This window comes from Halichoerus grypus, chromosome 1 (genome assembly GCF_964656455.1).
Source record: "Halichoerus grypus chromosome 1, mHalGry1.hap1.1, whole genome shotgun sequence".
In the NCBI taxonomy this organism is placed as follows: domain Eukaryota; kingdom Metazoa; phylum Chordata; class Mammalia; order Carnivora; family Phocidae; genus Halichoerus; species Halichoerus grypus.
Window position 1 is genome coordinate 103,923,792 of NC_135712.1, and position 26,187 is coordinate 103,949,978.

The 26,187-nt window shown below is 35.7% G+C and overlaps 1 protein-coding gene across 1 annotated transcript in view; it reads right to left on the bottom strand.

Annotated features, from left to right (window-relative positions):
- RSRC1 (arginine and serine rich coiled-coil 1) overlaps nt 1-26,187 on the bottom strand; it is a 406,629-nt gene that overhangs the window by 376,912 nt on the left and 3,530 nt on the right. The window contains exons 2-3 of the mRNA XM_078069970.1: nt 20,035-20,230; nt 18,957-19,082 (exon numbers count right to left, since the gene is read on the bottom strand). Coding sequence (XP_077926096.1) covers nt 18,957-19,082; nt 20,035-20,228 — 320 coding nt within the window. The 5' untranslated portion in view covers nt 20,229-20,230. The remainder of the gene's footprint in view (nt 1-18,956; nt 19,083-20,034; nt 20,231-26,187) is intronic.

Sequence of the window (26,187 nt, forward strand, 5' to 3'; positions counted from 1 at the left end):
AAAGGATTAATTGGGAATCCCAGATATTTACTAAATTTATTTACTATTTAAATTTTATCATGTGAACAAGGATCATTTGCTTAACCACTTTTGTATACAGTGGCCATCTTACAACTTTAAAGAGGTTAATCTAATTTTTAAATTTAAAAAACTCAGTATTATTCAAGTTGAAAAATTAACATTGATACTATATTGTTAAAGTATAACGTTTCTCAATACTCAGAAAAGGACACCGGAAAGTTAAAACACCAGAAATGCTCTCCTTTTGTCCTTAGATAATCATAGCATGAAGAAAAATGAGAATTAAACATATTTTTTAAATCTGTTAAATAAAATATGATAAGATAGAAGCAAACTCACAAGGATATTGTAGTACATCATAAAAATAGTAAGATTTTATTTTTTTAAAGATTTTATTTACTTGTCAAAAAGAGAGAGAGAGCACAAGCAGGCGGAACAGCAGGTAAAGGGAGAAGCAGGCTCCCCACTGAGCAGGGAGCCCGATGCGGGGCTTGATCCCAGGACCCTGGGATTATGACCTAAGCCGAAGGCAGATGCTTAACCAACTGAGCTACCCAGGCATCCCAATAAGATTTTTTTTTTTTAAAAGAACACTAATGTTTTTACCAGGCTTTACAGTTTAGAAAGTACTTTGAATATATTAGATAAATGCATTTTCAGAAATTATGTCACTTATGCCAATTAATATTTTTTTACTTATTCTATTTGTAATTCCACATGCTTAATGAAAATTGTCCTAATTTTTTCTAATATACAGTAATCCCGCTCTACCCTAATACCTTTCACACCTGTAGTCTACAGGATACAATAAGCAGATTTAAATTGTCTCATTTTCTGTTTGTCTCCTCTACGTGCATGTGCGCATGCATGCACGCACATGTGATGTGCTTGTCATCATTCCATGTAGCCTAAATGCTTCCTGTGGGTAGAAACCTATATACCATTGAAGGGAAAAGAAATCACAGAAATAGAACAATTAAAACATTATATTTTATGGATCAGGAAAAAATATTATAGAATTAATTCAATAATTCCTCCAAATTTATGTTAACTCTCCCAGTCTGGAGATAAAAGAATGTATCAGTATCTGTGTACTTAGACATATTTGCAGCATGAAAGAGAAAAACAGGAAATGAAACAAAATTATTCATTAAAGAAATGGCTGATTTCAAATAATGCTATTACTTGTGTTTATAAAATACAGAATAATATACTATATATACAATTTATACACAACTGCAATATAAATGAAAAAAACACTAGCAATTTTATACATATTTATAATTACCCTATAAAAGTCGAACATCAATAAACGAAATGTGAAAATATTATTGTAAGTTCCTACCGAAAATACATATTATGTCTAAACATACATAATAAGAAGATGCACAGTTTTAAGAAATCCCCTCACATCATACAAGAAAGTCTTTAATTTGACTTCTTGAATCAAAATCAAAATATATCTCTTTTAAGAGAAAAGATGCATGTCAAAAAGCCCAAAGAGTCAATAACACCAGGAAATATATATTTGGGAATGTACAGTTTATACCTAAATCTGTAAAAATCCTGAGCACCACCTACACTCAATGGCTTGTTTGGACATAATGCAATATATAGCATTATTTTAGCTCCATGTGAGGGGAAAAAACACAAGCTGACTGTCGAGTCTTCAATACACAGAAGTCACCAAGAAAGTTAGAAAAGAAATCAAGAGATGAATAAGAACAAAAAAGATGAAAATGTATTATAAAACAAGCCATAATCATCTTAGCAGATAAGATTAAGCATTTGACAAAAATCAAGACCCACTGTTGCAAAAAACATTCTCAGCTAACAAGAAATATAGAAGATTCTTCTCCAGGTTTACAAAGGGCATTAGCAAAAACCCAACAGCTAACATCAAATTTGAAGGTGACAGACTGACTACTTTCTTCCTAAGATAGAAAAAACTGGCAAGGATGCCTAATCTCACCATTTTTCTACAAGACTAAAGTGGAAATCCTAGAAAATGCAAACAGCCAAGAAAACTGAATAAATCGTATACAGTTTAAAGAAAAACAAAACTGCCTCAACTTTCATGTATTATGACTGTTTTCACAGAAAATCCTAAGGTATATTAGAGATATCTACTAGATCTAATAAGAGTAGCAAGGTTACAAGATTTGAAATACACACAAAAAAAACAAAATATACATCGTATAAAATATATAATATACAGTATATATAATATATAATCAATTATACATCTATATGTTGGCAGCAAAATATTGGGAAATGAAATTTTAAAATAATTCCTATTTTCAGTAGCATCAAAAAATTGAAAGTAGGGGCACCTGGGTAGTTCAATTGGTTTAAGTGTCCAACTCTTGATCTCAGGGTTGTGAGTTCAAACCTTAAATTGCACTCCGCACTGGGCATGGAGCCTACTTTAAAATAATTGAAAATAAATTTAACAAAAGATTTACAAGACTGCTACACTAAAAACTACAAAACATTGTTGGGATAAATGAAAACCCAAAAAAAGAGAGTGATATACCGTGTCTGTAGATTAGAAGACTCAATTTGTTGATTCCCCTATTCTAATGATTCAATTAACTCCCTATAAAAATTCCAGCAGGACCTTTTGAAGAAACTGTCAAGCTAATGCAAAAATTCATATGGAAATACAAAAAATAACACCTGACGTCAAGACTTACTATAAAATTTAGTAATCAAAACGGTGGGGTACTGGCATAAAAATAGATCAATGAAACCAAGTAGACATTCTAGAAATAGAATTCATTTCACATGGTCAACTGGTGTTTGACAAGGCACCAAGACTACTCTGCAGGAAAATGAAACTATCTTAAAAATGGTGTTAGACCACCATATGGAAAAAAAGAGGAATCTCTACCCATATTTCACACCATACAGAAAAAATATTTTGAGAATGACATCAACAAGATGGTAGAATAGGAAATCCGAACCCCTGTTCACCCTACAGACACAACAACATAAAAACAATATACAGACCAAAATATCTTTATGAGAACTCTAGAAACCAATAAAGTTGCAGTGCTCCAGGTGAGTGCAAAGCCAAGAACAGCTACACTGAAATGTCTAAGAGGAGTCGTCACTGTATCCACAATATCTCCTCAAAGCCAGCATAATTCGCCTTGGCTTCTGACTTCTCCCTTGGAGGGTATGGGGATAGAAAAGAGTGGAACATGCATCCAACATTCCAGCTTTTCAGAGGGCTACCCAAGGGAATGATTTTTGTCTTTCCTGATTCAGAACGCTAACAGAAACAGCACAGTTTGGATGGGTGACTGGGGCTGCTGAAAGCAAAAGAGAGAGGCAGTGCCTTGCCGGGAAACCACAGAACCTATGGTGAAGCAAACAATGTCCAACATGGCTCAGCACAACCAGAAAAGGGTGCCTAAACTTGAAGTTTCTACCTTAGGAAGGAAAACAGTGGAGCATGTGTCCAGTGTTCCAGATTTTCAGAGATTTCTTGGAGAGAAAGATATGTATCTTACTGATTCAGAGTGCTAATGGGGAACTAGCATACACTCCAGATGCCTGAGAGCAAATGACAACCAAGGAGAATAGGGCTGTTTGTCCCTGTAGTACCAGAGAACCTGAATTGCCACAGACACCACTAGAGGGAGCAAGAGATGACAAACTCCTGAAAAAGAAGTCGGAAAAATTCAAAATGGGAAATTACAGGCACAACTCTAGAGAAGTTGCAACCTCCAGAAAAAGGTTTCAGAGGCCCCCAGAATCTCTAGTCAGACGGACTAGTGAAGGTATTCCCCTGTACAAAGCCAAGCCCTAAAGACTGAGAGAGATGGCTGATTTTTAAAAATTTCTAGAATTCAACAAAATATTAAAAAGCATAAGAAAAAGGGTAACACGACCCAAAGTAACAAATTTTCAGAAACCAATTCAAAAGAAAGCTCAGAAAGAGATGAATTACCTGAAAAAGAATGCAAAATAATTATCTTAAGTTCAGGGGTGCCTGGGTGGCTTAGTCAGTAAAGCGTCTACCTTCGGCTCAGGTCATGATCTCAGGGTCCTGGGATCGAGCCCCACATCGGGCTCCCTGCTCAGTGGGGAGCCTGCTTCTCCCTCTCCCTCTGCCCCCTGCCCGCTTGTGCATGCTCACGCTCACTCTCTAATAAATAAATAAAAATCTTTAAAAAAAAAAAAAGTTCAATGAGATACAAGAGAACTATGAATAGATATTCCACTAAACAAAATCAGAAAAATGATGCATAAACAAAATAAGAATATTAGTAAAGAGAGAGAAACTATAAAAAAAAGAACTAAACAGAAACGCTAGAGCTGATAAATACAATAACTAAACTGAAAAATTCATTAGAGGGGTTCAACAGCAGACTTGATCACCAAAAAAAAAAAAAAAAATCTATGAACTCAAAATCAGGTATTTTGAAATTACTGAGTTAGAGGAACAAAATAAAAACAATGGAGAAAGAGGAAAAAGCCTAAGGAAATTACAAAACAAAAACAAGTTGATCAATATACCTATGATGTAGATGCAGAATAAGAGGAACAGAAGACACAAAGCTTGTTAAAGAAATAATGGTCAAAAACTTCCAAGATATGAGGAAGGAAATAGACATACAAATTCAAGAAGCTCAAAAGACTCCAACTGGGAAGAACCCAAACAGTCCCACACCAAGACTAATTGTAACTAAACTGTCAAAGACAAAGACAAAGAGAGAATCTTGAAAGAAACAAAAGAAAAGTGACTCATCATGTACAAGGACCTTCCATAAAATTATCAGTGGATTTCTCAGAAGAAACCTTACAGGCCAGAGAAGAGTGGGATGATACATTCAAAAAGTTAAAAAAAAAAAAAAAAAAAAAACTGCCAACCAAGAATACTATAACCAGCAAAACCATCCTTCAAAAATAAAGGTGAAATAGACTTTCCCAGATAAATAAAAATTGAGGGAATTCATTACCACTAGATCTGCAACAGAATCCTGCAAGATAAATGGAAAAAAACACTAGACAGCAACACAAAAGCATATGAAAATATAAAGCTCACTGCTAAAAGTAAATACATAAACAAATACAGAATACTGTAATATAATGATGATAAGTAAACCACCTTTAATTCTGGTACAGAATTTAAAAGACTAAAGTATAAAAAATAACTATAGGGGCACCTGGGTGGCTCAGTTGGTTAAGCATCCGAATCTTGGTTTCAGCTCAGGTCATGATCTCTGGGTCATGGGACTGAGCCCCACATCTGGTTCTGTGCTCAGCACTGAATCTGCTTGAGATTTTCTCTCTCTCTCCCTCTTCCTCTGCCCCTCCCCCTACTCACACCCACACTTAATCACTCGCTCTGTCAAATAAATAAAATCTTAAAAAAGATAACTATAAAACTGTCAGTAGATACACATTATATAAAATACATATTATTAACAAAATAACAACTGGGGAAGATATGTAAAGGGTATGTATATAGGAGTTATATTACTCTTAAGTTTTCATTAAATTTGAAATTATCAGAAAACAAAGTTTCCTATACACCAGCAATGAAGAAGTGGAATTTAAAGAACAATATGATTTACATTCACACCCCCCAAAAATGAAGTACTTAGGTAAAAATCTAACAAAATACACACAATATCTATTGGAGGACAATTACAAAACTCTGATGAACAAAATAATAAAATAACTAAATAGAGATATTCCATATTCATGGATAAGTAGACTGAATATTATCAAGATGACAGTTCTTCCTAACTTGATCTCTAGATTCAATGCAATCCCAGTTAAAAGCCCAGCAATTTATTTTATAAATATCAACAAACTGATTCCAAAGTTTATATGGATAGGCAAAAGACCCAGAATAGCCAACACAATATTGAAGAAGAATAAAGTTGGAAGACTGACATTACATGACTTCAGGTCTTACTATAAAGCCACAGTAATCAAGACAGTATGGTATTTACAAAAGAACAGACAAACAGATCCACAGAACTGTAGTAGGCCCACATAAATTGCTGATCTTTGACAAAGGAACAAAAGCAATACAATGGAGCAAACACAGTCTTTTCAATAAATGATGCTGGACCAGCTGGACATCCACATGCAAAAAAAAAAAAAAAACACATGAACCCTGACAATATCCTTATGTCCTTCACAAAAACTTACTCAAAATGGATCATAGACCTAAGTGTAAAACACAGAACTATATAATCCCTATAACATAGTAGAAAACCTAGATGACTTTGGATATGGCAGCGACTTCAGATACAACACCAAAGGCATGATCCATAAAAGAAATAACTGATAAGCTAAACTTCACTAAAATTAAAAACTTCTGCTCTACAAAAGAGGATACCAAGAGAATAACACAACAAGCCACAGAGTGGAAGTAAATATTTACAAAAGACACATCTGATAAAAGCAGTGTCATCTAAAATATGCAAAGAACGCTTAAAATTCAACAATAAAAAAAAAAAAAATTAAAATATGGGCCAAAGACCTTAAAAGACAACTCAATAAGAAGATATACAGATGGCAAATAAGCATATGAAAAGATCTTCCATATCAGTGTCATCAGAGAAATGTAAAGTAATAATGAACTACCACTAAAAACTTACTAAAATGGCCAAAATCTGGAACACTAGCAAGACCAAATGCTGGTGAGGATGTGGAGCAATAGAAACAGCCACTCTGGAAGATAGTCTGCCAATTTCTTACAAAACTAAACATACTCTTACTATATAACCCAGCAATCACGCTCCCTGTTACTTACCCAAAGGAGCTGAAAACTTAAGTTCAGACAAAAACCTGCACACATATTTAGAGCAGCTTTATTCATAACTGCCAAAACCTGGAAGAAATCAGGAAATGCTTCAGGAAGTAAATAAACTGTGGTACATCCAGACAATGGAATATTACATAACACTAAAAAGAAATGAACTATCAGGCCATGAAAACACATGTAGGAATCTTAGCTGCATATTACTAAGTGAAATCTTGAGACAAATGACAATGAAAACACAATATACCATTTATGGGTTGTAAGAAAAACAGTCCTAAGAGGGTAGTTTATAGCAAAAAATTCCTACATTAAAAAAGAAGAAAGATCTCAAACTAACAACTTAACTTTACATCTCAAGGAATTAGAAAAAGAAGAACTACACCAAAACTTAGCAGAAGGAAACGATTAATAAAGATCACACGGAAGGGGGGGACCTGGGTGATGCAGTCGGTTAAGAGACCAACTCCTGATTTCAGCTCAGGTCATGATCTCAGAGTTGTGGGACTGAGCCTCACATTGGGCTCCACACTCAGCACAGAGTCTGCTTGTCCCTCTCTCTCTGCTCCTCCCCCAGCTCTCCCTTCTCTCAAATAAATAGATAAATAAAATCTTTAAAACAAACAAAAAAAAGATTAGACCAGAAATAATGAAATGAAGTACAGTAAAAATAATTTTAAAAGTCAGTGAAACAGGGGGCACCTGGATGGCTCAATCAGTTGGACAACCAACTCCTGGTTTCAGCTCGGGTCACAATCTTGCGGGTGTCGTGGGATTGAGCCCCACGCCGGGCTCTGCCCTCAGCAGGCAGGCTGCTTGAGATTCTTTCTCTCTCTCCCTCAGCCCTTCTGACCACTCACATGTACATGCTCTCTCTCAATCTCTCTCTCTCTCTCTAGTTATTCAATCCATCTTTTAAAAAAAGTAAATGGAACTAAGAGTCCCCTTCTTAAAAAGATCAACAAAGTTGGCAGACCCCTAACAAGATTAACTAAGGAAAAAAAAGAAGACTCAAATAACTAAAATCAGATATGAAACAGGAGAAATTACAACTGATATCAAAGAAATAAAAAGGATTATGAGACTGCTATTAACAATTATATACGAACAAATTGGATAACAAAAAAATATGGATAAATTCATACAAATACACATTTATCAAGATTAAATTATGAAGAACAGAAAATCTGAACAGACCTATAGCAAGGAGACTGAATCAGTAATCAAAAACCTCACAACAAATAAAAGCCCAGGACCAGATGGCTTCACTGGAGAATTCTAGCAAACATTTAAAAAAGAATTAATGCTAATCCCTCTGAAACTCTTCCAAAAAATTAAAGAGGAAGGAACACTTCCAAACTCATTTTATTACCCTGATACCAAAGCAAACAAAGATAATACAAGAAAACTATAGACCAATATCTATATTGAATACTGATGCAAAAAACTCAACAAAATACCAGCAAATCATATTCAACAGCACAAATAATTTTAGAGCATAAATAAATGGGTTTTGTCCTTGAATGCAAGGATCATTAAATATACAAAAATCAATAAGTGTAATAAACCACATTAACAAAATGAAGAAAAATCACATGATCATCTCAATTGATATAAAAAAATTTGACAAAATTAAATATCTTTTCATGTAAAAACACTCAACAAATTAGGAATAGAAGTAACTCAATATAATAAAGTTCATATACCAAAGGCCCAGAGCTTAACATCATACTCAACAGTGAAAAACTGAAATCTTTTCCTCAAAGACCAGTAACAAGGCAAAGATGCCCACACTCTGCCACTTCTATTCAACACAGTACTAGAATTTCTAGCCAGAACAATTAAGCAGGAAAAAGAAATAAAAGTCATCTAAATTGGAAAAGATAAAGTAAAATTACATGATGACATGATCTTAAATGTACAAAACCCTAAGATTACACAACACAAACACACACACACACACACACACACACACACACACAGTGTCAGAATAAGCAAATTCAATAAAGTTGCAAGTTACACAATCACCACTAAAAAATCAGTTGTGTTAAAAAAAAATCAGTTGTGTCTCTTTACACTAACAAAGAGCAAACGGGAAAGAAAATTAACAATCTCACTTACATTATCATTAAAAAGAACAAAACAAGGAATAAACTTAACTAAGGAGGCAAAAATCTTGTATACACACACTCAACAGGAAAACACTGCTGAAAAAAATTAAAGATGACACAACAGAAAAATATCCCATGTTCATGACATGGGAAGACTTAGTATTTATTGTTAAAATGTCATTACTACCAAAGCTATCAACAGATGCAATGCAAATACTATCAAAATCTCAAAGGCCTTTTTCACAGAATAGGAAAATTCTAAAACTGATTTTGACTCTCAAAGGACCCCAAATACCCAAAACAATCTACCAAAAGAACAAAGCTGAAGGCCTCACACTTATGATTTCAAGACATATTACAAGCTATAGTAATCAAAGGATTGGTATTGGCATACAGACAGAAATATAAACTAATGGAAAAGAATAGAGTCCAGAAATAAACTCTTGTGTATATGGCCAAATGATTTTCACAATGTCTACACAATGGGAAAATTAGAGTCTTTTCAGTAAATGTTGGGGAAAACCATATCCCCATACAAAATAATGAAGATAGACACTCATCTTATACCACATACAAAAATTAACTCAAAATGAGGACAAGAGGGATGCCTGGGTGGCTCAGTTGGTTAAGTGTCTGCCTTCGGATCAGGTCACGATCTCGGGGTCCTGGGATGGAGCCCCATGTCGGGCTCCCTACTCAGTGGGGAGTCTGCTTCTCCCTCTCCCACTCCCCCTGCTTGTGCTCTCTGTCTCTCTCTCAAGAATAAATAAATGTAATCTTTAAAAAAAAGTGAGAAGAGAGAGAAGGGGCTAAGAAATTTATTTAAAAAAAACAATAGCTGACAACTTCCCTACTCTGGGGAAGGGAAAAGATACTCAGGTCCAGGAAATAGAGAGCCCCACAAAAAATTAACACAAGGAGGTCTACACCAAGACAATAATAATTAAAATGGTACAAAGTAGTGATAAACAGAGAACTGTAAAAGCAGCAAGAGAAAAGAAAAAAGTTACATACAAGGAAAACCCCGTAAGGCTATCAGCTGATTTTTCAGCAGTAACACTGCAGGCCAGAAGGGAGTGACAATGATATATTCAAGTGTTGAAAGAAAAAAAACTGAATCCAAAAATACTCTACCTGGCAAGATTATCATTCAGAATAGGAGAGATAATGAATTTCCCAGACAAACAAAAGTCAAAGTTCATTACCACTAAACCAGCCTTATAAGAAACATTAAAGGAAATTCTTTGAGTGGAAAGACAAACCAATCATCAGGAATAAGAAAATTAAGAAAGAAAAAATTTCATAGGTAAATACAAACATAATAAAAGTAGATTAACCACTTAAAAAATCAGTATGGAGGTTAAAACACAAAAGCAATAAAATCAATTATATCTGTAAAAATCAGCCAAGAGATTGACAAAATAAAAGGATGTACAGTACGACATCATATACATAAAACATGGGGGGAGGGGGAATAAAAATTTAGTGCTTTTAGAATGGGTTCAAACTTAAGTGACCATCAACTTAATATAAACTTCTACATGCAAAAGATATTATATATGAACCTCATGTTGACCACAAAACACCTATAACAGATACACAAAAAATACAGAGAAAGGAGTCCAGGCATAACACTAAAGAAAATCATCAAATTACAAAAAAAGACAGCAAGAGAAGGAGAAAGGAACAGAGAGGAACTACAAAAACAACCATAAAACAAGTAACAAAATGGCAATAAGTACATACCTATCAATAATTACTTTAAATGTAAATGGACTAAATGCTCCAATCAAAGGACACAAAGTGACAGAAGAGATAAACTGGAAGGGATTATGCTAAGTGAAATACGTCAAGCAGAGAAAAACTATTATCATATGGTTTCACTCATATGTGGAACATAAGGAATAGCTCAGAGGACCACAGTGGAAGGGAGGGAAAACTGAATGGGAAGAAATCAGAGAGGGAGACAAACCATGAGAGACTCTGGACTCCGGGAAACAAACAGGGTTACAGAAGGGAGGGGACTGGGGGCGGGGGATGGAGTAACCAGGTGATGGGTATTAAGGAGGGCACGTGTTGTGATGAGCACTGTTATATACAACTAATGAATCGTTGAACCCATTACTTCAAAAACTAATGATGTACTATATGTTGGCTAATTGAATAATAAAAAATAAAAAAAAAGTAAGACCCATCAACACGCTGCCTACAAGAAACTCACTTCAGAACTAAAGACCCATGCAGATTGAAGATGAAGGGATAGAAAAACATTTACCATGCAAATGGAAGCAAAAGGAAAGCTGGGGTAACAGTATTAACTTCAGACAAATTAGACTTTAAAACAATAATGTAGCAAGAGACAAAGAAGAACACTACAAAATGATAAAGGGAACAACCCAACAAGAGGACATACCAATTGTAAATATTTATGTACCCAACATGGAAGAACCGAAATATATAAAGCAACTATTAACAGATGAGGGAAGAAATTGACAGTAATGCAATAACTGCAGGGGACTTTAACACCTACTTACATCAATGGATAGATCATCCAGACAGAAAATCAACAAGAAAACAGTGGCTATGAATGACCTATCAGACCAGATGGACCTAACATATACCCAGAACACTCCATCCAAAAACAGTAGAATACACATTCTTCTCAAGTACCCATGGCACATTCTCCAGAACAGATGACATTTTAGGTCACAAAACAAGTCTGAATAAATTCAAAAAGACTGAAATCAAAAAATGCATCTTTTCAAACCACAACAGTATGAAACTAGAAATCAATCACAAATGAAAACTATAAAACACTGATGAAAGACACTGAAGATGACACAAACGAATGGAAAGATATTCCATGCTCATGAATTGAAAGAACAAATATTGTTAAACTGTCCATACTATCCAAAGCAATCTACAGATTTAATGCAGCCCCTATCAAAATACCAACAACATTTTTCACAGAACTAGAAAACAAACAATCCTAAAATTTGTATGGAACCACAGTCAACCCTAAAGAGCCAAAGGAATCTTGAGGGGAAAAAAAGAAGAAAAAAAAAAAAGCTGGAGTTATCACAATCCCTGATTTCAAGATACACGACAAAACTATAGTAATTAAAACAGTATGGTACTAGCACAAAAAAAGATATATAGGTAAATGGAACAGAATAGAGCCCAGAAATAAACCCATGATTATATGGTTTCGTCTATGACAAAGGAGGCAAGAATATACAATGGGGAAAAGCAGTCTTTCCAACAAATGGTGTTGGGAAAACCAGACAGCTACATGCAAAAAAATGAAACTGGACCACCTTCTTACCTATCCACAAAAATAAAATGTACTGAAGACCTAAATGTGAGGGGCGCCTGGGTGGCTCAGTCGTTAAGTGTCGGCCTTCGGCTCAGGTCGTCCTGGGACCGAGCCCCGCATTGGGCTCCCTGCTCTGCCGGGAAGCCTGCTTCCCCCCTCCGGCTCCCCTTACTTGTGTTCCCTCTCTCGCTGTGTCTCTTTCTGTCAAATAAATAAAATCTTAAAAAAAAAAAAGACCTAAATGTGAGACCTGAAACCATAAAACTCCTAGAAAACATAGGCAATAATCAGACATCAGCCTTAGCAATAGTTTTCTAAATATGTCTCCTGAGGGAAGGGAAACAAAAGCAAAAATAGACTTTTGGGACTACACCAAAATAAAAAGCTTTTGCACTGTGAAGGAAACCATCAACAAAAGGGTAAACTACTGAATGAGAGAAGGTATTTGCAAATAATGTATTTGATAAGAGGTAATATTCAAAATCTATAAAGAACTTCTACAACCCAACACCAAAACACACACACACACAATCCAATTAATAAATGGGCGGAGGACTCAGATAAGTTTTCTAAAAAAGATGACATCCAGATGGCCAACAGACAAATGAAAAGATGCTCAACTTATCATCAAAGAAATGCAAATCAAAACCACATTAAGATATCACCTCATACCTGTCAGAATGGCTAGAATCAAAAAGACAAGAAATAAGTGTTGGCAAGGATGTAGAGAAAAGGAAACCCTCATGCACTACTGGTGGGAATGAAAACGAGTGTAGTCACTGTGGAAAACAGTATGCAGTTTCCTCAAAAAATTAAAAATGATAATACTATATATATGTATATATATATGTATGTGTACACACACACTAGAATATTACTCAGCCATAAAAAAGAATGAGATCTTCAATGAATCATGGAACACTACATCAAAAACTAAAGATGTAATGTATGGTGATTAACATAATAATAAAAAAACAAAATAAAATAAAAAAGAATGAGATCTTGCCATTTGCAACACCTAGAAGGTGAAATAAGTCAGTCAAAGACAAATATATGATTTCACTTGTATGTGGAATCTAAAAAACAAAACAAATGAGTAAACATAAAAAGCACAAATAGACCCATAAATACAGAGAACAAATTGAGGGTTGCCAGAGGGGAAGGGGTTGAGGGATGGGCAAAATGGGTGACAAAGAGTGGGAGTGGGAGTCTTCCAGTTTTGGAATGAATATTTCATGGGGATGAAAGGTATAGCATAGGGAATATAGTCAACAGTATTGTGAGTGTTGTACAGTGACAGATGATAGCTACATTTGTGGTGAGCTTAGCATAACATATAAATTTGTTATAAATCTGTCTAATCATTATGTTGTATGAACTAATGTAACATTGTAAAAAAACACACACAGGGGCACCTGAGTGGCGCCACTCAGTTGGCTGAGGGTCTGCCTTCGGCTCAGGTCATGATCCCAGGGTCCTGGGACTGAGCCCCACATCAGACTCCCTGCTCGGCAGGAAGCCTGCTTCTCCCTCTCCCACTCCCCCTGCTTGTGTTCCCTCTCTCGCTGTGTCTCTCTCTGGCTCCTGGGTGGCTCAGTTGGTTAAGGGACCAACTCTTGTTTTTGCTCAGGTCATGATCTCAGAGTCATGAGATCAAGCCCCAGGTTGGGCTCCGCAGTGGGTGTGGAGCCTGCCTGGGATTCTCTCTTTCCCTCTGCCCCTTCCCCAACTCTGTTAAAAATAAATAAATAAAATAAAATACAGACACAAACACAGTATGAAGTTTCTATAATTAGAAGTGTGGTACTACTGCATATATGAAAAGCAGGCCAGTAGAATATGCACAGTCAAGAGAAAGACCCAAGTAGTAATGGAATTTAGTGTATCAATAAAGGGGGACATCATAAATCACTGGGGCAAAGATGGACTTTTTTAATAATCAGTGATGTGATAAACAACCAACTGAAAAAGGAAAACAATAATCCATACCTCATATCATTGACAAGAATAAATCCACATATATGAAAGACACATATGTAAAAAAAATGAAATAAACAGGTATGCTAAAAAGATACATCAATGAATTCCTCTATCTCGGTGTAAGGAAAGAATTTCTCTATATTCTGAATGTAAGGAATGTAAGGAAAGATGTATTGAGTGATAAATTTGACCACATAAAAAAACTTGTGCATAGCCAAAAAATAGCATGAACAAAGACAAAAGACAACTGAAAAACTAAGAGAAAATATTTGCCATTTGTATTACAGCTAAAGGGTTAATCTACCTCGTAAGTAACTCTTAAAAATTAAAGAAAAAAAATACCAAAAACCCAAAAGACGTGAAGTGAAAATTCACACACAAAAACGATAGAAAAATGGCCCCCAAACATATAAAAAGATGTTCAACCTCACTTATGATAAAAAGAAATGAAAACCAAAACTACATTACAAAACCATTTTTCATCTATCAGATTTGCAAACATCTAAATAGGACAACACATTCTATTGATGAGGCTGTGAGGAAAACAGGACGCTCATACAGTACTGATAGGAATTTGGCAATTTCTAACAAAACTACAAATTTATTTACCTTTTCATATAGCAATCCTATTTCTAGTTTACCCTGAAAAGATACCTCCAACAATACAAAAAACACTCATGTACAAGGTTATCCATGGCAGCTTTTTAGTAACTACAGAGTATAGGAAGTATCCTTAATGTCCATAGCTAGGAGAAAGGCTAAACTAATTAGGATACAGGCACACAATGATAAACTAAGCAGCCATTAAAAAAAAAAAATGAGAATGATTACTATTAATGGACATGGAATGCTTTCCAAGATATATTAGTAAACAAAAAGAGCAAAGTACAAAAGAATATCTACAGTATGCCATGGATATAATACTGCTTTGTTTAAAAACAAACAGAGGAAAACTAAAACACAAATAGCATTAGTTACCTATGGAGTGCTTAGGAATAAGATAAAAGGAGAAAGGGGAGTGCTATTTCTCTGGTATACCTTTTTAGTATAGTGCTGTCTGTTGGAACCATATTAATGTTTCACCTACTAAAATAAAGGGAGGAGGGGTGCCTGGCTGGCTCAGTCAGGACAGCGTGCAACTCTTGGTCTCAGGATGGTGAGTTCGAGCCCCATGTTGGGTACAGAGATTAATAAAAATAAATAAATAAACTTAAAAAAATTAAAAATAAAAAATAAAGGGGGGGACAAATAAAAGTTTTAAATTTAGGGGGATAAAAAAAGTTAAGATGAAATATAAACAAAAACAAACAAACCTAACTCTTCGAAGAAACTAACCATAATGAAGTGAGGAAGAGAACTACATACCCCCACAATAAAGATAAAAAGCATAAAAGATATTGACTCTAGGGGCTCCTGGGTGGTGCAGTCAGTTAAACATCCAACTCTTGGTTTGGCGCAGGGCCGCCGGGGGCTCCATGCTCAGCAGGGAGTCTGCTTGAGATTCTCTCTCTCCTTCTCCCTCTGCCCTTCAGGCTTGTGGGAGCACATGCTTTTGCTCTTTCTCTCTATATAAAAATAAATACATAAATCTTAAAAAAAAAATTACTGACTCTTGTTTGTGTTTGTTTTTTTACAGGGGTATATATCAGCAATTCTGAAACTACTTTCTGTGTACTCTAGAATGAAGAAATAAGTAAATATACTGTGGATAACAGGAGCAGATTCCTCACTGTCGCAAAAGGAAGTGATACATATCACAACTTGAATACTCTGAGAACATAAAAATTATATTAAAATTATATTAAAAAACTGTAATCACCTAATTATAACTTATCCCTGGAAACTACAGCAAACTTCACACATTTCACTTCCCTCCTGCCACCTCCCAGAACATGCTTTATCTTTCAATTATTTTTTACATATGTAACAAATTTTCTGGAAGTTTTGACTTACCACGACTGAAATCACTCATTTCTATTAAAAAGCAGAGATCATTAACAACACACCTTCAGATTTAGAATCATATAGTACTTTTTTCTTTGAAAAACTCACTACTTTCATCTTCTCTGTTTATATAGCCTTGGGGCGCCTGGGTGGCTCAGTTGTTAAGCATCTGCCTTCGGCTCAGGTCATGATCCCAGCGTCCTGGGATTGAGCCCCACATCAGGCTCCCTGCTCCTCGGGCTTCCTGCTCTGCGGGAAGCCTGCCTTTCTCCCTCTTCCACTCCCCCTGCTTGTGCCCTCACTCGCTGTGTCTCTGTCAAATAAATAAATAAAATCATAAATAAAATCATAAATAAATAAATAAATAAATAAATAAATAAATAAATAAATGCAAGCCTTGGTTAAAACTCAAGGAATGAGTTGTTCAATTTTCTTGTTACACCAAGATTAAACTCATTTAGTTCAAGCATTTTGAAGAATAAATTCCTAAAATATATTTTCCAAAACAATGTATGTATAGGACATGAATAATGTATTTTCTCAAAATTTAAGACTTTTCAGTGACTCCAGATTAGTTATTGTAGTTAAATGCCAAAGTGTTGAATCAAGAGGTTGATTAGAAGTTGCTGTGTTGAATAAACCTCTGAACTTGTTTTCTAATATACAAAATAAAGGTACTCCTGTACATGACACCTTGACAGAGTTACAAAACTCAAATTACTAAATGCATATGTGCTAGATAGTTTGTGGTTGACTAGACATCACGGCTACTCTTTTTAAGGTCTTCCTTGCATTGCAAAGGAAAAGAAATTAACATTCCCCTTTGGAGACAGTTGTAAGTAGATAACTGGGCAGAAAAACAGCTTCCAGGTGAGTATCTTGAGAATCACCCACTTCGGTGCTACAGACTGAAAGAGTAGTTAAAACTTCCGGTGACTTCTGAGCAAACAACCAGCTGCCATGCTTCAAGTTAAAATAATCAGTGACAGCTTCCCTAATTCCCTGAGCCCTTCCAATGGTTACAAAAGTTCCCTCTGTTAAGACCCTGATGCTTGGAATGAAACTATAAATGACTGATACATGTGAAAATATATGGGAGTATATGTGAAAATACTTTATAAACTAAAAAAGACCATAAAAAGCATGAATTATTATTTTTGTTCCCACTGATGGAAACTTCAATTGAAGTTATTTTCTGGTAATCAGCCTCTTTTTAGACAAATCAATACATCCAAAATAAAGCTTTCCTTCTACAAATCAATAAAACAATAAAACATTTTCTTGCTACAAAACCAAGTGCTCTACCTAACTTCATTTCCCCAATTAAACATTCACTCAAATCAAGGCATGTTCACGGCATTTTGCTAGGTAATAAGAGGATCCCCCTGCAAGAATTTACAATATGTGAGAATAACAAAACATAGTATTCAAAATATAACTGTTAAAAATCAGGAACCACATGTGATGGGGGGGTCAAAAAAGGAGGGATTAAATCTGACTTGGGAGTGAAAAATCAAAAAAGGACTGAGAAAGAATTAAAAGTTAAATAGAACTAAACTTTAAAGAATAGAAAGGCTTCACAAAGTATAGATACCGCAAGAAAGGGGAAGAAAAAGCATGCTCAAATAAACAAAGCTAGCAACTTGGGGACCTGAATGGAAAAAAAAAGGCATGTAACACCAGAGTGGCTTAGCCATGGAGTATGACAAACGACAGGAGGCTGAGGCCAAATAACACAAGGCCAGAAAGCTAAACATTTGAACTTTACTGCTATTATCCAACTTCAGATTCACACAATGATTTATAAAATTTTGTGCCCTAAATAACAAAACCAGGCTGCTAACATACCCCCACAAGTAGAGCCTAATAGTAGTATGAAGAACTAAGCAGAGAAAAGAAACTGATCTGCCTAAAATGCTTTTCATCCTAACATTCTTCTGCTCAAAAACCTTCAATAATTTCTGAATGCCTCTTTTTATCAAGTCCATCAATACCATAGTCCCCATCCTATTCAACCAAATTTTCTACCATTGCCCAAATGTACAATTGACTCCAGATAGGCTATTTTCTTTATTATTGACCGTTGAGCACAGCAAAAAAAACACAGGTGGAGTATTAGTCTGTGTATTAGTCTGTTCTGGCTACAATAACAAAATACTGCAGACTGGACAACTAAAACAACAGAAATGTATTTCTCATGGTTCTGGAGGCTGTAAGTCCAAAATGAAGATGCCAGCTGATTTGATTCCTGGTAAGGGCTGCCCTCCTGGCTGAAAAGATGGTAAATATCCACCTTTTCACTGTGTCTTCACATGGCCTTTCCTTTGACTGCATACTCATATAGAGAGAAAGTCTCTCTCTTCCTCTTCTTATAAGGCCACCAGCCCTAGAGGATTAAAGCTCCACCCTATGACCTCATTTAACCTTAACCTTAAATACCTCCAATAATGACCCTATCTTCAAATATTGTTACATTGGGGGTTGGGACTTCAACATACGAATTTATGGGGGACACAAACTCATTCCATAACACACTGAGGCAAGATCTTGCAAGGTTTTACAGCTTCTTTGCTTACATTCTTCAACAATTACCTCCATCATGTGAAAAAGCCCAGTCTGGCCTAATGGAGGATGAGAAGCCAATGAGGATGAGTGACCCCAGATGAGACTAGCAAAAGAACTGCCAGCTGAACTCAGTCAAAATCATAAAATCATGAGAACTTAAGTGATTGTTGCTTTAGATCACTAAGTTTGGAAACAGTCTGTTACAAAGCAATAAATATCCGAGATGGCATACCTTCTTGTTCTGCTTTTTGACCTAGATCTCTGAACTCTATAGGATTTCCCTCGACCCCTTGAACGACTTCGACTTCGTTTTCTTCTAGAGCCATAAGAAGAGCTACTGCTTGATCGATGCCTGCGTCTGAAATAAAATATAATCAAGTGTCATTGCTATAAAAAAAATTTTTACGGGCGTCTGGGTGGCTCAGTCGGTTATGTGTCTGCCTTCGGCTTGGGTCATGATCTCGGGGTCCTGGGATCAAGCCCCACATCAGGCTCCCTGCTCAGCTGGGAATCCGCTTCTCCCTCTGCCCCTCACCCTGCTCGTGTTCTCTCTGTTTCACTCTCTCTCAAATAAATAAAATCTTTAAAAAAAAATTTTTTTACAGCCATTAAAGAGAAATCATCTAGATTCTAAAGAATCATCTCATTTTTACTATTTTTAAATCCTTCCTAGAAGCAAATAGAGATAAAATGTTACTCCTGTTGAGAAGTCAGATGACTGATTCCTAATTTAGTGACTGGATCAGCTACTAATTAAGACATTATGGGTGCTCAGTAGTATACAATCCTTCCAAATATTATCAGATAATATGTTATGAGAACTATACCAGTTTACACCTACAAAGAATAGACAAAGGAAGAAGACACTAGACCCATGGATTGGGCCTGGCAAAAAGGAAAACCTTTGTGGGAGGGAGGGGAAGGGGTGAAGGGGAAAGGGAAATACAGGCCTCCAGTCATGAAATGAGTAAAACGTAGGAACAAAAAGCAGAGCATAAGGAATACAGTCAATGATACTGTAATGGCAATGTAATGGGACAGATGGGAGCTATACTTGTGAACATAGCATAATATATAAATTTGTCAAATTGCTAAATTGTAAACCTGAAACTAACATAACACACCCAAATGAAAAAGTAAAAATTAAAAAAAAAAAAACAAAAAAAACCTTTAGGTTGGGACTTAACCCTCATAAATATATAACTACTAAAAGAAAAATGTTTTACCCAGAAAAATTAAAAGTACAAAAACATATGAACTCCAAAGAATGTTACTCTCATTACTATATAAGTGAAAATTATGAAAATCACCTTCTATCATATGAATGAGAGCGAGGCTGAAGATCTCTGGACCAAGATCTTGACTTTGACCTTGATTTCCTTCCACCTTTCTTTCGGCTATATGTTCTACTATCTGAAGAACTACTTGAAGATGACCGTCTACGGTGTTTCTTTTTTCTCTTGCTTCTGCTTTCTTCTTCGGTATCTGATGACCGGCGTCCCATTTCTCTAAGTTCAAATTCAAAGAAAATTAGTTCTAGCACAATGGCACAATGGATGAAATTTAACATAATTTTTGCAGAACTCTGTAAAAATTTAAAAGGTCAACTTTAAATGTACTTGGCTTATTGACAAGACATGAGAAATTGCTGTAGTATAGTTTTCTAGGATTATCAATTAACTGTTTTTATAATTTATGAACAGTTTAAATTTGTCCATAATTTTTCCAAATATCTCTCAAAAGAGTTAATCCTGAGAACACCTCATAATAATTTTCTTGTAAGTTGCACTTATCATTAATTATATAATACTTGGTTTAGGGATCAACCACTAATCCTTCATTTCCACATTCCTTAAATATAAAAAGTATTTTACTACCTTTTAGAATTATATTTTTCTAACTAAAAATTCTAAATTTTTAAATGGATAAAACCTCATTAGTCATCAACAAAGTGCAAACTGAAACAATGCACTATCACCATTTCACTGGTGAAATCTGAGGGAGGGAGGAAATGTTCACTACAGTACTAAAGTTGGGAGCACCTGGGTGGCTCAGTCAGTAAAGCGACTCATCTGCCTTCGGCTCAGATCATGATCCCAGGGTCCTGGGATTGAGCCCTGCATCAGGCTCCCTGCTCGGCAGGGAGTCTGCTTCTCCCTTTCCCGCTCCCCCTGCTTGTGCTCTCTCTCTCCGTCAAATAAATAAATAAAATCTTTAAAAAAATAATAATAAAGTACTAAAGTTGAAGTCAGTCAATTCTGCACACTGCTAGTTCATAAAAATGAGTCATAAAAATGTTGATTTTTTTTGACAAAGCAATCCTACTTCTAAGAATATATCTGCAAAGTTTTTCTTAAAAGGAAACTATATTCATGAAACTATTCATTATAACATTATTAAAACCATATCCACAGAGACTACAATTTACGAAAATATGCACCTATGAGGGGCACCTGGGTGGCTCAGTAGGTTAAGTGTCTAACTCTTGATTTCAGCTCAGGTCACAATCTCAGGGTTGTGAGATCAAGCCCCGTGTCAGGCTCTGTGCTAGGGGTGGAGCCTGCTTAAGATGCTCTCTGTCCCTCTCCCCCTGTCCCTCCCCCCCAATATATATATGTATACATACATGTGTATATGTATGTGTGTACATATGAGTAACAGCAAAATTGAAAATGATTGATAATTTTTTTTAAATATTTTATTTATTTAATTGAGAGTGAGTGAGAACGCAAGTGGAGGGGAGGGGCAGAGGGAGAGGAAGAGGGAGAAGCAGACACTCCACTGAGCAGGGAGCCTGACATGGGGCTGGATTCTAGGACCCTGGCATCATGACCCAAGCCGAAGGCAGACTCTTAACCGACTGAGCCACCAACTCTCAACCAACTACCCCCAAAATAACTGATAATATTGAAGAGATGAAACTGGGTAATTTTTTTATTTTACATGATTTTCTATATGACTGTGGCAACGTTTGTATATTTATTATACAAAAGGAAAAAACATACATAAAAATAACTTAAGATTTTTATACCTAAGAATTAACTTATTTGATAAGCAGCTTACTTGTCTCACTTCAAAGTTAGCCTTCAGAGTCTCATACACAATCTCACTTATTTTACCAAAGTAGTTATTAGCTATCTTTCAATGTCACATAAAAGCAAGATCCATCTTATGTAATGGTTAACATAAACAGTTAATGGATCAGATAAATAAAAATCTCATGCTTCCCTTTAATTTTTTTATTATGTTATGTTAATCACCATACATCATTAGTTTTTGATGTAGTGTTCCATGATTCATTGTTTGCATATGACACCCAGTGCTCCATTCAATACGTGCCCTCTTTAATACCCATCACCAGGCTAACCCATCCCCCCACCCCCCTCCCCTCTGGAACCCTCAGTTTGTTTCTCAGAGTCCATAGTCTCTCATGGTTCGTCTCCCCCTTTAATATTTATTCAAAATAAGTTAATATCATTGCTTTAAACAAAGCAATGTGTTCAATTACAGCTTTGTTTTCAGAATTGTCAGAGGAGCCATCCCCTCCCTGACTCTAATACAATACCACTTGAAAATTGCTGTCAGGATTAAATTCAAAATTCTAAGCTATTTACCTAGAACCAGAATTAGACTTTAAATATAGTTCTGAACCTACAAGATGTTCACAGTTCTAACATTTTACAGTTAACAAAATATTGGAAAGACATGGTTTTGAAACTTTCAGTAAGTCATTAGCGTATCTAAGCCAGTTTCCTCACTGAAAAATGAAATGCACTAGTTAAAAGATCATGATGACCCCTTCCAGCTTCAAAATACTATGATTATGAAATTATACATATATAGACAATATAAATGTACATATATACATATTTAAATATTCACACATATATATGATATATAACATCTGTGTGTATGTATATTTCCATTAAAGAATGTGTACATAATTGAGTTATAACAATCACCTAAGTTTTCCTATTTCCTGGCTTTTCCTTCCTTTCTTGTTTTCATCTTTAGACAGTTATGAATTTTCTTAACCAACAAATAACCATTTAAGATGAGTTTTTATTATAATCTTATTATCTGGTTAAAAAATACTAAAATGAGAGTGAAAGTATAAAAAAGTATAAATTCACAAGAATTAAGAGACTAAAAGAGAAAACAACAGGAACAGTAGACAAGATATGTCAATAAATTTTTAGCAAATGAAAACCAGATGGCGGATTTGGAGCTAAGAAAGTTGAATATCACACAACTGCAGAGAATTCCAACAAGTGAAAAGCCAATTCACACAGCAAAAATCAGAAAGGCTCAGGAATTTGAGACACCAGATACCACAGCAGGCACAACAGGTCATGAGACTAAAACACAGAGAACGAGTTGAAAATCTGTAAAAGAAGTAATCGCCCAAGCCCCCTTCCCCACCCAAACTAGACAAGTGACTACTCCTCCCCAATCCCAGCAGGAAAGGTGGGGTTTTTTAGGAAAATAACGAAACAATGAAGCACAGGTCCAGGGGCACATAAAAGAGGGCAGAAAGATGCTAAACTGCTAAACTAAAAGTTAAAGGAAAGTGAAGGTCTTCAATCTAATGGTAAATACTGCAGCACTCCATGAGCTTGGATCCAAGAATTCTGGCAGAGGATTCTTTGGAAACCTGAACAGTAGTTGAAAAAAGGTATATAAATATTTGAAGGTCCCCCCCCAAAAAAAAGGCCAGGCCCTTATCCAATCACCCTATAACCATGCCCACCAGTTACCAAACCCAAACCTTAAACACAGTAAACTTTTCTCTGTAAGCTTTTTAAACTTTTTAGCGATTATACAACAAAAGATAACTAGTCACGTGATGAAAGCCTTTATCATAAGAGACAGAAACCAAAAAAGAAAGAAAAAAAGCAACTTGTAGTAAACAAGGAACATGCGGAAAAAAATTACTGTTACTATCCTCAGAAACCCGAGAAGATGATCCAGCAAACAAGAACAGGAGGAACACCCAAAGAACAGGAAAGCTTTAAATTTAAACAAATGATAATTTGTAATAAAAAATACGATGGGGTTAGAAGATAAGGTCAAAGGACTCACAGAAAGTAGAAAGAAAAAGATAAAAAACAGGAGGTAAAAGAGGATCAATCCAGAAAGTGCAATATCCAATCGATATGCATTCCATAAAAAAAGAACACAGAAAGAGATAAAGAAAAATACCCAAAGAACAATTCAAAAGAATTTCTAGAACTGAAAGATATTAATTGCTTTAAATCCCCGGGACAATGAATTAATAAAAGATATACACCAGGAGCACCTGGGTAGCTTAGTCAGTTAAGTGGCCAGCTTTTGGTTTCAGCTCAGGATCTCAGGGTCTCAGGGTCCTGGGACTGAGGTCCCCTCCCCACCTAAAGTTCCATACTCAGTGGGGAGTTTGAGGATTCTCTCTCTCCCTCTGCCCTTCCTCCAGCTCACATGCGAGCTCTCTAAAATAAATAAATCTTAAAAAAAAAAAAAATAGACATATAGCACACATATCTCCAAAAAATTCAGACATCCATATATAAATCCTAGAAACTTCTTAAGAGAAGAAAATGGGGTAATCACAAAAGGCTTCTCAACAGCAACAAAAAAATGGGGTAATCACAAAAGGCTTCTCAACAGCAACACAGAAAACAAAAAGAGACTTGCCTTCACATATCTAAGTGAAAATGACTTTCAACCTCTCGATATCCAGCCCAATCACTGATCTAATAAGAGATCAGAATAAAGACACGTTCGGGGCACCTGGGTGGCTCAGTCGTTAAGCGTCTGCCTTTGGCTCAGGTCATGATCCCAGAATCCTGGGATCGAGCAGAGCCCTGCATCGGGCTCCCTGCTCGGCGGGAAGCCTGCTTCTCCCTCTCCCACTCCCCCTGCTTGTGTTCCCTCTCTCGCTATCTCTCTCTCTGTCAAATAAACAAAATCTTTAAAAAAAAAAAAAAAAGAATAAAGACACGTTCAAATATGCAGTCTCAAAATTATACCTTGCACTCACCGTTTCTTAGGAAGCTAGTAGAGGATGTGCTCCACCAAAAGGAGAGAGTAAACCAACAAAGATGATCCAGATTCAGAAAATCTAATACTAGAGATAGGTATAAAGTCTCAGGATGATAGCAGACCTAGGTATAAGAAATACATCAGGCAACAAGAGACAAAAATCCTTGCCCTCTAGCTTATCCTAGAAGTGTAACAGAAATTCTCAAAATGGGGTCCGTAGACCCCTGAGGGTCCTTCTAAAACCCTTTCAGGCAATCTAAGAGGTCAAAACTATTTTCACTCTAACACTGAAACATGATTTACCTTTTTCACTGTGTTGACTTTTGTACTGATGATGTAAATAAAAGCAATAGTAGGCAAAACAGCTGGTGCCTTAACAGGAATCAAGGCAAGGGCACCAAACTTCACTAGTATCATTATATTCTTCACGGCAACACACAGTTTAAAAGAAATTTTTTTAAGCCAGTTTCACTTAAGAATGTCCTTGATAAAACAGTAAAAATCATTAATTTCATTAAATTTCAACCCTTGAGCACACATCTTTTTAATATCCTGTGTGATGAAATGGGAACTACACTTACCCGCTACTGTTATACTAAAGAATGGTTATTTTGAGAAAAAGTGTTTATACAAATGAAATTCAAATTGAACTAGCTTTTATCATGAAACACTACTTTTAAAGAACTAACTATGACTATTCAGACTTGGGTATTAGGCAGACATTTGCCCAAAAATGAATGAAGAGAGTCTTTCATTTCAAGGAAAACTGACATTATTTGTTGCCAATGATAAAATTTGAGCTCTCAAGCAAAAGTGAGAATTTAGGATAACTTGTATCCACCACCATGAGAGTGGCTTCCCAGTCAGCACTTGAAGATTTCTCTGTTGAGATCAGTGGTGATATTAAGAGATGTGAATTTTTTTTAATTACATAATAAAGACTGTCAAAATTTAGAAGGTATACATAACTCAGTGAACCACTGTTCTCCCATAGGCCAATTCAGGATCTCACAGAATCATGCATGGGTAAAAAAAAATCCACTCACAGTGCAAGACAAACCTACATATTTTAATGTGATAGACTATGAAGTCATCGACATGGTTTCAAATACCAGATTACAACCAACTTTTAAGAAACTACTACTTGAGGCGCGCCTGGGTGGCTCAATCAGTTAAGCGTCTGCCTTTGTTCGGCTCAGGTCATGATCCCAGGGTCCTGGGATTGAGTCCCGCATCAGGCCTGCTTCTCCCTCTGCCTCTCTCTCTCTGTCTCTCATGAATAAATAATAAAATCTTAAAAAAAAATAAAAAAAAGAAACTACTACTTGTCAAGTTTTGGTGTAGTATCAAAGAAGTAATTATGTGCAAAGGCTATTAAAATACTTTTTTCCAATACCATATCTTTGTGAATCCAGATTTTCTTTATATATTTCAATCAAAAT